General features: G+C 39.1%; 1 protein-coding gene across 8 annotated transcripts in view; it reads left to right on the forward strand.

Annotated features, from left to right (window-relative positions):
- The window catches only part of wnk1b (WNK lysine deficient protein kinase 1b), an 88606-nt gene extending 79782 nt beyond the window's left edge, over positions 1 to 8824 (forward strand). For 6 of the 8 annotated variants that reach the window (XM_028044276.1, XM_028044277.1, XM_028044274.1 and 3 more), the window contains 4 exons: positions 1275 to 1316; positions 2557 to 2729; positions 3067 to 3129; positions 3708 to 8824. In XM_028044276.1, coding sequence (XP_027900077.1) covers positions 1275 to 1316; positions 2557 to 2729; positions 3067 to 3129; positions 3708 to 4124 — 695 coding nt within the window. In that variant the 3' untranslated portion in view covers positions 4125 to 8824. The remainder of the gene's footprint in view (positions 1 to 1274; positions 1317 to 2556; positions 2730 to 3066; positions 3130 to 3707) is intronic. The other 2 variants (XM_028044278.1, XM_028044281.1) reach the window with 1 other exon arrangement.
- The last annotated feature ends 4627 nt before the right edge of the window (positions 8825 to 13451 follow it).

Here is a 13451-nt window from a genome sequence, read left to right on the forward strand (position 1 = left end):
CTTCCCCTTCCTCACTCATCATCCTCACCCCACCTTAACCCCATCACTGCATCACCGGGGAGCAGAGAGACAGACTTGGGTCTTAGTGATTGGATTTGGCTTAAACAAATGTCATGAAATTTATATTTTGTCTTAACTAGTAGTAATATCAGGGGAACTCAAATTAATTGTACTTTATTGCATCTATTCCACATTTCTATATTGCGCAACCAAAAACTTTAATGTATTGAAGTTGGATTTTTATGTCGCAGACAATACAATAAATACATGGATAGTGGTGAAGTAGCAAGAGAATGTTACACGGTGTTACTTTATTTATTTATTTTTACAGATTAAACTGAAAGAGTGACGTGCAGTTGTATTCTGCCCCGTTTACTCTGATCCCCGTAAATCCAGACCAAAGTTGAAGCTACAAAAGACTTGAGACAGATCAGAGATAAAATGGAGGGGTGTAGATTAAAGTGTTAGGTCAGCCTAGTCAAAGTCCAAACAAATGTGACCGCTTCCGAGCCGTGCTAAAAAAAAAGAAGAAAAAAATCCTTATTCCCCCAGTCGACTGCACTCTTATTTTATTTAGGGGTATCAGTAAATGGGGTTGTGTGTGACATACACACGCATGCCACACCATAAAAATTGAAAGCTGTGTATAATTTTTCTTTCCCTGTAGACTTCTCCTCTACTATACACTACTTTATATTGGTCTGTCACACAGTAAAATCTGTGCAAAATACATTAAAATTTGTGATTGAAATATGAAATAATATCTGGGGAAATAATGTTAAGGGGTGTACATACTTATGCAAGGCCCTGTTGCCATTGACCCAATCCTGGTGAGCTGTAGAGAGGACTCAGAACCACATCAGAACCTGATGATTTGTCACCCAAAAGCATCTTAAAGCTTCAGAGAACAGACTTTAGTGGGAAAGCATTAAATTCCTGTGATAAAACTGTTTGCACTGTGCCAAGCATGTCTCCTATTTAACATTATTTTTCTATGAACCATGTTTGACTTCAGAAGATGAAGTTATTCCAGTTTCCTTACGGTGCAAAACTCAGTTGACGTCCTTGTTTCGCGCAGAGGTCGTTTCTGTCCTTTAAGATGTTATTGGTGACCCAACCCGCCCCGATTCTGTGTGTATCTTGTATATCAAGTTCTGACAATCATACTCAGCTGCACTGTGTTTGATTGTGGGGTGATGTGGGCGGGGTTTTTAACTCTGACTCTCTCCCAATCCTCCGATCGTTGTCTTCCGGCCACCCCCAACCTCCTACAGGGAAGATGGTGAAAAAAGTCTGCCCCTGCAACCAGCTCTGTAGTAACTATCTCTCTTTTTGGTCTTTCCTCCCTCCATCCATCCATCCCCTTCTTGCTTGTTCTCGCACTGCGTAGAATCAAATTTGACCATTGGCCAGATTTGGGATCAGTTCAGTTATCATCTGTATTCTTTTTTTATTTTGCAATAACTTTAGATGATCCGTTTTGACTTTGAATTTTAATAACTGAAATGATCCTTCACTAGAGACTCAGACTGACACCGCATGCATCTGCAGGCTCTCCTGAAAACCTCCGCCTCCCCTCCCTTACCATGGCTTGTAATCTAGACTGCATTGACCAGAATCCCCTGCTACTGCAGCCATACATGACTCAGCGTCTCCCCATTCTTGTTTTCCTCCATTTTGCTCGGTGTGAATTGACAGTTTTATTTACCAGACCGGCAGTACGGTTCTCTTGCCTCAGGTCCCTGAATATATTCTTTTATTAAAACAGGCCGTGCAAGAATATTATCTCCCTTTTGCTCATTCTGTCAGTATGGCTCCGTCTCTGAAGCTTGTTTTGTCTGTGAACAGAAGGCAAATCTGTATATCCCTCATCATAATAATTAAGAGTAAAATTAAGCGACATTTCTATTAAAAGTTCTACATTGCAAGAAGTCAAATAGCAGTGCATACATATTTTTAAGAGTAAAATTGACTCTACAAGTCTGGGAAAAGTGTATTTTCTGCTCCACTGGACCGTGGGTGCCACCTAAGGGCTAATAAAGGAATTACAGTTTGAAGATACAGTTTCCATACACGCATCATTACTGTGAATAATAGTAAGTTTTGAATGTGTAATTTGAATGTCTAGACCGTTCAATGAAAACTTGATTTAACTATCAAAATTCAAATTAGGTGCAAAAGTTTGAATTTAGTGTAGATTTTCAAAATAAGATCTAAGTAATACAACTAAACCCACAAATATTTGGACAGCTGTTGAAGTTGAACCTCTGCCGTGGTTCCATATCATATTGAATATATGGTAGATTTGTACTGCACTGCGTTTGAATTCTTTCTTTACCTCAGTGAAATAATTCTGACTTTAAATGCTGGTCTAAAGCAACATGTGTCATTCGTTCCTGTTTGTCATCCTTATTTCCATCAGAACTAAACAGTGAGTTATGCTGTCCTGCTCTAAAATCCAACCGGGTCCTGCATTCACACTCATCTTGATGACTTCCTTTCCATCTCTGTGTCCAATGTCTCAGTCTCTCTCTCTCTCTCTGTCTCCCCCTGCAGGGACAAACAGCACCAACGCAGTGAGCGGTTCAGAGGGGCTGGGTCAAAGCCAGGGGGGTTCCCAATGTCTGGCGCCCAACATGCCAGCACCCCACCAGAGGAAAGGAACCTTCACCGATGACCTCCATAAACTGGTGGACAACTGGGCCAGGGATGCCATGAACCTCTCACAGGTCGGCAGTGGCCATGTTTTTGATATGAGTAATGTGGCTCTCCGCCCAGGGCAGAATGAGTTGTTGGGACGATCGATGGTACTTGAAAACTGTCCTTTTTTTGTGTGTGTGTTTTTTTTGGCGTAATTGTGTAGGAATTACATTTTTTTGTAAAGTTCTATATGGAGTTCTTAGATCTTTATGTTTATCTCTGTCACTATGAGGGTTTTTTTACATACTAGACTCTTTTAGGTAGTTTGAAAAAACCTAAACAGGCCACTGTAGTGAAGAATATTGTGCAGTCACAGTATTAAAGCAGTTAATGATACTCTTTTAAGTTTGCATTTAATCATTGTAGGGTAAAAGGAGTGCCAAACAGCAGCAGCTGCAGCAGGCCCCAGCACAGGGACACAGTTATGAGGTAACGTACCCCAAACACAACCCATATGAATTAATGTCTTTTTATTTACTGCTTCCAAATCAATTCTTGGCTCACTTCAGTCCAACACTTAAAATAAAGATATAAACTTATATAAATTTGATTAGATGTTGTACTTTACTGAATTAATACTTGTGGATCCTGAAACCTGAAGTTTAAAGACGTGTAGAAAACTCGATCCTGTGCTTATCTGGTGCATGTTTGCTTTGCTGCATATAAACTGTGGGAAAAAAACTCATCTTAAATTTGCATACTTACATTTTAACATGCATTTTCTAGTGCTTCACATTTAAAAATAAAAAACTTGACCTGGTTTCAGTGATACCTGATTAACACTAATGAGTGTTCCTGCTGCAAAACTCACTTCTAGCCATTAAATTTAATGGGGGTTTTTTAAATGCAAGTTTTATTGTCATTTTAGACCAACTGCTGCTTTGTGTTGTTAAGATCATATTTATTAAAGTTTTTGGTTAAAATGAGAAGAAATGTTCTTGGTCTATGAATGCATTTTCAATGCACAGATGAGATTTCTTGACCCACGCTGTCGTCGCCGCCTGCAGGTTACCCAGTCGGCCAGTCTGGACAGGAAGTACTCTGCTCCCAGCCAGCTGTGTCCCTGCAGCATCGGAGGCTCCGCCCACCTCCCTGCAAACCCCACCAGCGCTACCTCTCTGGCTGCCAGAAAAGGCTCCCTCTGCCACCCTCCCGCCTCCTCTGCCCTGCCCCAACTCCAGCCCCCCCAGTTTATCCCCTACGCCCCCAGTGCCGCCTACACCACCCAGTGGTGCGGTCCGGCTCACAGCATGACGAACCCGCAGCAAGCACCACCGCAGCCTCTCTTAGTCAGCGCCTCCCAGCCTCTGGGGCCCTACGCCCCTCCACAGGGCCATCTACCGGGACAGGGCCCCTACCTGCTCACTGCCACTCTGCAGAAGTCAGTGAGCAGCCCAGGGGGGCCGAACATGAGGACCACGTAGGGGCTGGCCGCCCGGGCCGGTTTTACTGACAGACGGCCCAGTTGGACAAGTGAAAGGCGGCTTGTTTTGCAGCCAGAGAAAAATGAGATGCACTGGAGTGGAGAAAAAAAATCATAGCAGAAAAACAAAATGTTAGCAGTGTGTAGGTGAGGCGCCCTCCTTGCTTTGGGGTCGTGACAACTAGCCAAAGGATCAAACAGAAAGGAGAAGAAAAGCATGTTTTGTTTAAAGAGGTTTCTGACCAAGTGCAGTGTTTGTTGGGTGCATCACAGCAAATGGGAATATCTTTGAAAAATTCATTTTTTCAGTATTTTAATTCAGTAATAACAAATAGATTCATTACACACAGAGTGATATAACTGGAGGATTTATTCCTGTTTTATTATGGCTTACAGATGATGAGAGTAAAATTAGCAAAAAAGCAATAACTTTTATTTTTAAAAAGTTAGTGTTTTGACCTTGTTATGACTTACACAATCAGAAGTAAGCACAGTTTTTCCTTCCACTAAACTTCTGACATTTATATGTTTGATACAGAACTCTGTTCCCAGTGAGATTCTTCAGCAAGAATCTGCTGGATTGCTGTCAAGAATATCATATTCTGATTGTCTGAGAAACAGAGTTATGAGTTTTTATCACCTACGGTGTAGAATTATCAACATTAAGAAAAAAAACCTTGAGATATATCACTGTGTGTAATGAATCCCTATAACTCTTGTGTGTCGCAGTTTGAATTAAGCTACTGAAGTAAACAAACTTTTCAATAATTTGTTAGTTTACTGAGATTCACCTATAAGATGATTGTTTAGAAGCAAATTATTATTTTTTTCAACTTTGTACTCGTTTGCTTTTTAAAGCAAAGTCTCCAAACAGAGTGAATCCAGCAAATACAGGTGTTTGCACACGAAAGCATGAGTTCAGTGTGTGTAATCTTAAAAAGCACAAAAAAACAAAGAGATCTCAAAACCAGTGCATATCAAGGCGTTGTACCTCAACTGGTTTTGTTTTTTGTTTTTCTCCCTCCGATCAATTATTTAACAAGTTGGGGAAGAAGAGGAAAACGGGCCTCATCTGCTCACCGTTTGGGCCAAACAGCTGCCTCTACACTCCAGATGCCTCCTCCTCGTCACGACTCCGCCTCACCCTCTCACCCCGCCGCTCGCCTTTCTGTGTCGCCGTGTGAAGCAATAACAGCAGCAACCTTTTAGGAAGGGAAGGGGGGAACAAAACAAAAGAGCTCAAAATGAGAAAAACAAGTGGCCTTGTTATCAGAATAATATCAGAGTCCTTGTACAGTTTTATTTTTTTCTCCGAATGTCTGCTTATGATGATTCCATTTTGGTGTTTATTTTGGTTTCGTTGGGTTTGTTTTGCTCGCTGCCGCCACACACACACACACACACACACACACAGACACACACACTGCACAAGATGTTCACAAAAAAGCAAATACATCCACACAGACGAGGCATGGCAGCAGTTTAACTGACTTGGACTGTATGCCTCATTTCTGACTAGGCTGGTTTCAACGTTTGTGTTGAAATAATTGCAAATGTAAATTACTATATTAATGTTATTCTATTTAAGAAGAAACAAATAATAATAAAAAGAAACCCGTGTTCTGTCAACGGACCTGTTACGTGCACATCGCTGTACGATGTGGAGACACTGTGATTATTCTTGTTTATTCTTAGCAAAAAAAAATTTTGTTGGACAACATTAGTTTTTAGGGCGACGCGTCGCAAAAAGCATTCAGAGAGCGGTTCGAGTCGTTTCCTTTTCAGTTCAATGGCTTTCCATCAAAATTTGAAAAGAAAAATGCAAAACTAGGCACGGGCTGGTAATTTTAAACAAAAATGTCCGACTTTCAAAGCACTTTCACAACAACCAAAATCGGGCCGTTCCTAGAGTTTGTTGCTTCGAAGCACCAGAGAAATTATTTTTGCAACAAGAACCTCAGTAACCACAAATACTGTGCATTATGTTTTTAACTGGAAAAAAAACATTAGTCTTCCTCGTTGCAAGGAAAGAGTCACATTTCTTTCAGTAAAATGACAATTTGCTGCAATGGATGGAGACGGAGCGAAACTGTTTGTCTAATTTGTATACAGCCAGATAAATCTGATTGCTATAGCACTTTCTCTAATTACCTAAAATGTAACAGTATTGCAGAAAATTTAGCGATTTCTGACGCTTTTTAAAATTTGACTGTACCGGAAACTGCTTACATTGAGATTTTGTTCCTTTTTATTATGCAAGGGAAAAGTTTAGCATTTTTTCAGGCTGCAACAGTTTCTTAGGCATTTCCTTTGAAGGACTTTAAATCGTAGAAACAACAACACAAAGGATTATTCTCCATTTTGAAACTATGTTATTTAACACCTTGAATCCGGTAACAGGCCCATGCCTCGTGACGTTACTTTCAACAACAAAAAATCATCCTGGCATCCATATTCAAGCTTGTATATAAAAAAAAAATCCAATGCCTTATTGATAGCTGATCAGCTTCTCTGATTACTTATTGAACTGAAAGTGGAAACTGACCTCGTTCCTGCGTTCGAATGGCAGGATAGTTGATATTTAGATAATAAAATAAAGCTAGCTATTTTTTTTTAATACAGTACTTATATGTCAGACACTTTAAACATGCCCTCCTGCTCCCTTTCCACCCTGGTATTGTTGGATGAATGTGAATGTATAAACCAATGGTGTCCATTTTAATGTACTTGAAAAGAAAAACTGTTTTGTCTTTTTGTTTTCACTGTCTTTGCCCCTAAATCTTAGAGCCTTGGGTTAAAACCGGAGGAACTTATAGTGCCTTGCATCCTTCCTGTTGCTTGTCGGTTGAAAGCGGCAGAATGCGTTTGGATTTTCCCTGAGCCAACGACGGTTGGCTGCGTTGAAGGTGCGATGGTGATAAACGATGAGTTTACTTTCTGCAAAAATGCAAACATTTGACTGCTGTTCAAGTTGGACGATAAAGATGGGAAGGTAAATCTGTCGTCACTCTGCCGCTGTTCAATCCAGAAGTTGTTAAAGGTTAGAAAAGGCAGTCAGTGTTGTTTCTGTTGCTGTGAGTCTTTTCATTTTTAAGGAGGGAAGTTGTTAAAGATTGTATCTGAAGCTTGGACCACTCTGTACTCTGGGTGCAACATACTGCTTTCTTAACTTGAACTGAAAGTTTCACTTGAGGTTGTATGACATAAAAAAAATATATCTTATTTTAAGACATCCTTAATTTTCCTCTGAATAGTTTGACATGGTGAGCTGCACAGGGGTTCTGTAAAATGCAGAAGAAGTGAATGGAAGGAGCTGAAAATCTCACTCTTCTAAACACATCACTGTGTTTTCAGATGGAAGGGTTTAGCTACATTAATGTAGCTGTGTAAACAGCATTTGTAAACAAATTCCAGATAAATCGATTTTATAATAAATATTTTCAGACATGCATAATTCCACCAGAATGTGCTGTTTGGTTACTGGGGATGCAGTGGTTGTGTAAAACATGGCAGCAGTGAATGGAAGCAGCTAAGTCTCACTTTTCTTTACAAAATCAATTTCTATTCTTAGTATGCTAAAGGACAGAAAGTTTTTATTTCGCAAACTTACTATCCTGTCAGTTTGGGGGTATTTTGAGTGCTTGATGCTTAGTTTTTTCACCCTTCACAGTTTTTGTTTGTTGCTGTTTTTCATTGAAAAATGAAAAACAGTTTACAAGTTGCTTAAACATTTCTTTAGATGCATAAGGTTGAGGCGGCACAAATGGGAATTCAGCAAATTTTACTCCTAAATGTCTAGGAACCGAAGCATGGCACATTTGGGAGGGTAAGCACAGTGATGGTTTTGTTGCTGGGGAATATATTCAATTTCAGTTACATCACTCTAAAGCCCTTTTTTTCTAAACATTTTAAATATATCTTGTGCAAATTTGGTGGTTTGTATTGTGGCATTTTCCCCATCCCAAAAACAATTTCTCTTATGCTTTTTTTTTTTTAATGTTAAAACTGTGAATGCTCTCTGAGCCGGTTTCCTTTAGATCTGTGAATGACCTTTCCTCCTGACCCGCAACAATACCACAGCACAAAGACATTTGTGTTATTTTTATTTTTTCAGGTAACCTTACTGGTGGAATTACATCAGAAGAAAACAGATTTAACAGCATTTCATTGCTGGAGCTGCTCCGGTTGCCAGGCAAAAGTATTGCTAATGATTTCCACATTTAAGTTGTTCCCCATTTAAATAAGTACTTGCAGTGCAGAGCAGTGAAGTTGAAGTGACTCTATGCCATGAAGCTATAAAAGAGTAGGACTAAAATACAATGAGTAGGACTTTAATACAACATTAGCTGCGTTGCTTTTATCCCGTTCTCTCAAGAAAGCATTTTGTCAATCGTAACATTAGTTTCTCATACTTAAACATCTTTATCAATTTGGTCCTTTTTTTAATCATAATTTTTAAGTCTCAGTAGTTTTAGGAGCTGTTTTAAAGCTTGTTTGCTCCTTCTGCACTGTGCTCAGCGTCGTACAGAAGGGGTTGAGCGAATGACGGGAGACGGAAAAATGACACCTGGGACGGTATGTTTTGCACTTACTATATAGAGTGTTCAAGCTTCAAATTAAAAATGAACATTTGCGCTACAACACAATGAAATTTGTTACTGTATTTGTAAAAACTTAAATAAATAAAGTTGTTTAAATGAATGGGAGAGATGAGACTTGTGGTATTTGTTGGATTTTCTTCTGAAAAGATGTCTGATGTGTTGTTATTGTCATCAGTTGCCCAATCACTGATCTAAAACTACTATCCTGCAACATTTAAATTCATCCCTGCTCCAACACACCGGGTTTTCCCATCAGCATGTTCTTCAGCTTTTTAGAGGGATGGTAATGAGGCATTTATTGTATTCAGGTGTGTTTGAGCAGAATGTTGGCTCAGGACTGGACTTGATCTGCATGGTTTTTAGCAAGTAAAATAGATATTAACTTTTGGTTTTTAACCAAATAAGTTTGTTTTTTTTACTCACAATGATGTATAAGTGCACAATTGGACTGAGCTTAAGCCGTGCAGGTGAGTCTATTTATATTACTTTAAAGGCATATTCTGTTTTTTTTGCGACTTCGGTCTGTTTCTAAACAAAATGGTGGCTGCCTATTTGAGACGCATCTTGTTAAAAAGAACTTTGCCACGACTCATGAAGACATAATTTATCCTTTGATTTTGACCAGAATTATTTCTTTGACACCAACAATCAACAGAACACATTTACAAGTTGCATACAAACAATCAGAAAGCTGTGTGGTGAATGAAAGCAGCCGAATGTTTTGCTGTTCTGCATGATGCGATTCATTATTTAGAAAATCAAAGTTCTACCAATATTCATATTTTGAGGTACATTTTGACCTGAGTTTTACAGTATCCCATCTTAGCTCTAATACCATAATTATGACCGAAATGCCAAAAAGCATCTCCATCAATCATGAAATATAGTCAATTTTCAAGGCAATAATTTTGTTATTCGTCATAAACATGACTTTAAAGCTTATAATTGTACAATTTCTGTTCCCTTTAACAGGCAGAAATGGGCTTCTACAATCCTAACTTAGGTGTTGCAGTACCTCTAACTCTCCACATGGCTGCGCTGCCACACTTCACCTCATAACCCGCTACGTTTTCAGTCACTGTCCGCATCCTGTTGTGTCATAAAATAGCTCGTCTCGCATGTAATCAGGAAACTGCTTGTTGTGAGGTGTGAATCTTTGCCTATTATCTGTCGCCATGGAGACGGTGGGAATGGCTTGGCCTGCCCAGTAAAACGGGAGGCGTGAGGAAGGAAAGGAGGAAGGAAAATGAGACTTGCTGCAACACAAAAACAATAAAAAAAAAATTCAATCGAGCAGTTTTCCTGCTATGATATGAAAACTGAACTGTGGAAAAACAAATGAATCTTTAAACTGAATGGGAGTTTATATTTACATTCCACAATAAAGATCCACACAATAGACTTAAAATGTAAAAGTTTTCAGATGTGGACAAAAATTCAGCGGCTGATTTCCAGCTTCTGCTTTATTCGCAGGGTGTTTATAATGTTCCTTGGCAACCATTAAGTTTCATGTTTAGTTTTAGTGTAAAAATAATGCAGAATCAACAAAAACAGTAATGGAAGCCGCTGTGACCGCCAATGTTTTATTTTAACATCCACAATCATTTTATGGCCTTTTCAATGCCTAAACAGAGGAAACTGTCTTTCATCTGTCTTTAAACTTTACTGATTGCACAGAAAAACTCAGATTTTATGTAAAGACATCTGATTAGTCAAACTTAAAACTACCTGTACTAAGCAAAGCAAGTAAAGACATCATCTTTCAAAGCTTTGTTGGTCCCGTTCATCTGTTAAACAGGAGCAATGACGCAGGTTTGATCTTTGGACACTTTTTTATTTAAATAAAATAACTACATGCAGACTCTATATACTAATAAACTGACTTCTGGGCTGGACCTTATTTAGGAGTATTGCAGTAAAGAAACTGAATACAAATGTGCACCTTTATTTTTATTTGTGCTCATAAGGTGGAAAACTGCTTTTGCAAGACACAGTAAACACAATTAAGCACTCTTCAACTTAGTTCTCATTTAAGGTGGTTTGTATCGATAACCATCACTAGTTTATGTTACAGTCCAGAAAAACCTGAGTGCGGAGGCAGTAATAGACCTTTGTCTAATTTTCTGCCGAGCATTCAGAACCTTTAAACTTAAAAAGAAAATCAGTCTCACTTGTTCTATCTGCATTTTTTCAGGTGTCTGTCAGCTGACATTGAATGAAACATTCAAGCTCACAACCACAACCCAAATGTGAAGAAAGCTGACCTGGATGCAGCTGAAGCGGATCGCCCGTTTTTACCCACAACGAGGGTGAAAACGAGTTGGAGTTGTTATTCAGCCCAGTTTTGGTAGATGCAGCTTGAAACCTGCATTTTGAATTAAAATCATTCCAAGAGAAGAGACCGAAGCAACTAAGGCAACTTAGGCAAAACTTTTTTTATTTATTTTGCTGAGTTTACAGAAAATGTTCTGATACCAAAGGGTGATTTTAATTTTAACGAGCCACAAATGTTACGTGATGGTCTGAGTTCTGCAAAGTGGATGTCCTTCTTCAGAGAACAGATCAGATTGATTGATGAGGTCTGTAGGAAAATCTCATGCTTTCCCTGCTATATCTGTGCTGTTGCAGCCTCTTGGTGTTTAGTGTAATCATGCAGCTCTGTGAGCAGAAGCTGCAGGTCAGCACAGGCCGTGTGGAAGTAGCTCCAAGCTCCTGCTGCTGTTTTCTTTGGCCACAGAGGGAATTTTTTCATTATTATTATTTTTTTTCCAAGTTAATAGCACAGAGGCCTAAATTGAGCTGAAGAAAGTCTGCAGACTGTATTTGTGGAAGGAGATGTCTAAGAAAACGTATTTGCTAAATGTCTAAAATATCAGGGTTTACTTCTAGTCAAGAAATGAGTAGAAGTAAATTCTTTAAAAAAACAGAAGTTTACGTACTACAAATATTGTGCTTTAAACTCATTTTAAAAGTAGCTAAACAAACCAGATTATGGTGTGAAAATGCACTCAAGGACAAAAACAGGGTCATATAGAGCCAGCATGAGACCCCATACTGCATAAACATGAAGAGTTTTCTTATAGTGTTTTAGAATCTCGTATAGTTATGTACACATCTGATGGGTAGAGGAACATGGAACAAAATATTAACAATCCAATAGGATACATTTGTGTAAGAGTTTATTTCAGAGCTGAAGCTGTTCTGACTGGGTGACCTGGATAAAACTCCTGTAGTCAGTCACTGCAGGCGTTTTGACATGGAGAGCAAAGGCTCATCTCCTTTACCAACCTTATGGATATGTAGTAATAAATAGTTTTTCTTGGTATGCAAGAAAATTGTTTGTAAAACAATTCTGTCTAATTTTGTCCTTTGGGTCTACGTTTAACACAGCTGAACAAATTTCAACCACTTTTAGTTCATATTCAGGCCAAAACCCTCTAGACTTTAAAGACTGTAATGAGCAGTAAATCTGTGAAATGACAGCCATAAACCATATCATAAAAACACTCTGATAATGGCAGAGCTATTCTATTTTCACGTCATAGTAAATAAATAATCATCAGTGTCAATTAGTTGTTCTTTTTGTAGTCTGGGTTAATGTTTTTTTTACTATTTATACAGCCAGGAGGTGAGGCTGTCCAACTAGTATGTCATAGTTATTATGTCGTCTTAGGCACAGAGGTTGGTCCTGCGCTTTAATGTGGAAAATAAAATTGTCCAAACACATGTCCAGGTCATGAGAGGTTGTGAGTAGAAAATTTGCTAAAGCAAACACTGCATGAGAAACTGCCAGCACCCATTTACTCCAGACCTTTAGAGCTCGGAGGTGGTTGAGATGTTGTGTGAATATGTCTGCTGTTTCTTTGTCTGAACATTGTTGTGTAGGCCAGATGCTGCTGTTTATGTAACACTGAGTAATGTGCAAACTGTGTTTTCCGGGTTCTTTGGTTTTATGTGTGTATATGTGTGTGTGTGTGTGTGTGTGTGCACGTGCATGTGAGGGCTTTAAATGAACCAAGGAACTTTGGAACAACCTGTCCTTGACCGGTCCACTTTACTGCTATATACAGGTTCCTTATTACGTCCACAAGGGGGGAAGGGAAACATTTAGCCTTTGGGTGTGTGATGCATTATTGGTAGGTGAGGAGCAGAGGTGCTGGAAACATGTTCAGCCTAAGCAGATGCAGTTTGTGGGATGTGTGACAGTGAGCTCAAGCTCTGTGGTTAATGCATTGATCTAATCTTCCCCCCGCCCCCCCCCCATACTACAGCCATGCATGCATGCATGCTCAGCCATGATCCCTTCATGCAAAAGAGTGGTAGAGGACGGCCAGTCTTCCTGCTTAAAAAAAACAAAGCAGTTTATTCTGATAGAGTTATTTTGCTGGATTAAACACAGTAAGTTTTATCTACTAGGTGATGTTTCTGTACTTTTTCCCTTCTGTTCTCATTCACTGCAGTGGATAAAATGAAAGTTGTTTACTGGCCTCCACTTCTGAACTAAATACCAGAATCTAGGTCAGTATTTCTGTTGCTGAGGAGCAAGTTAAATATAACCTGAACAGTTAGCCACGTTTCATTAATATCTAAGCAAGATTACATTTTCCCCTAAATGTTACACTCGTGAGTATCACAGCATTTTGTTTTCAATTTTATGTATCTGAATGGATTGTGTAGGGTAGTTCAGGTCTATCCACAGGCCTTTAATTATTTTTTAATACCGCCAA

This window comes from Xiphophorus couchianus, chromosome 17 (assembly GCF_001444195.1).
Source record: "Xiphophorus couchianus chromosome 17, X_couchianus-1.0, whole genome shotgun sequence".
NCBI classification, from domain to species: domain Eukaryota; kingdom Metazoa; phylum Chordata; class Actinopteri; order Cyprinodontiformes; family Poeciliidae; genus Xiphophorus; species Xiphophorus couchianus.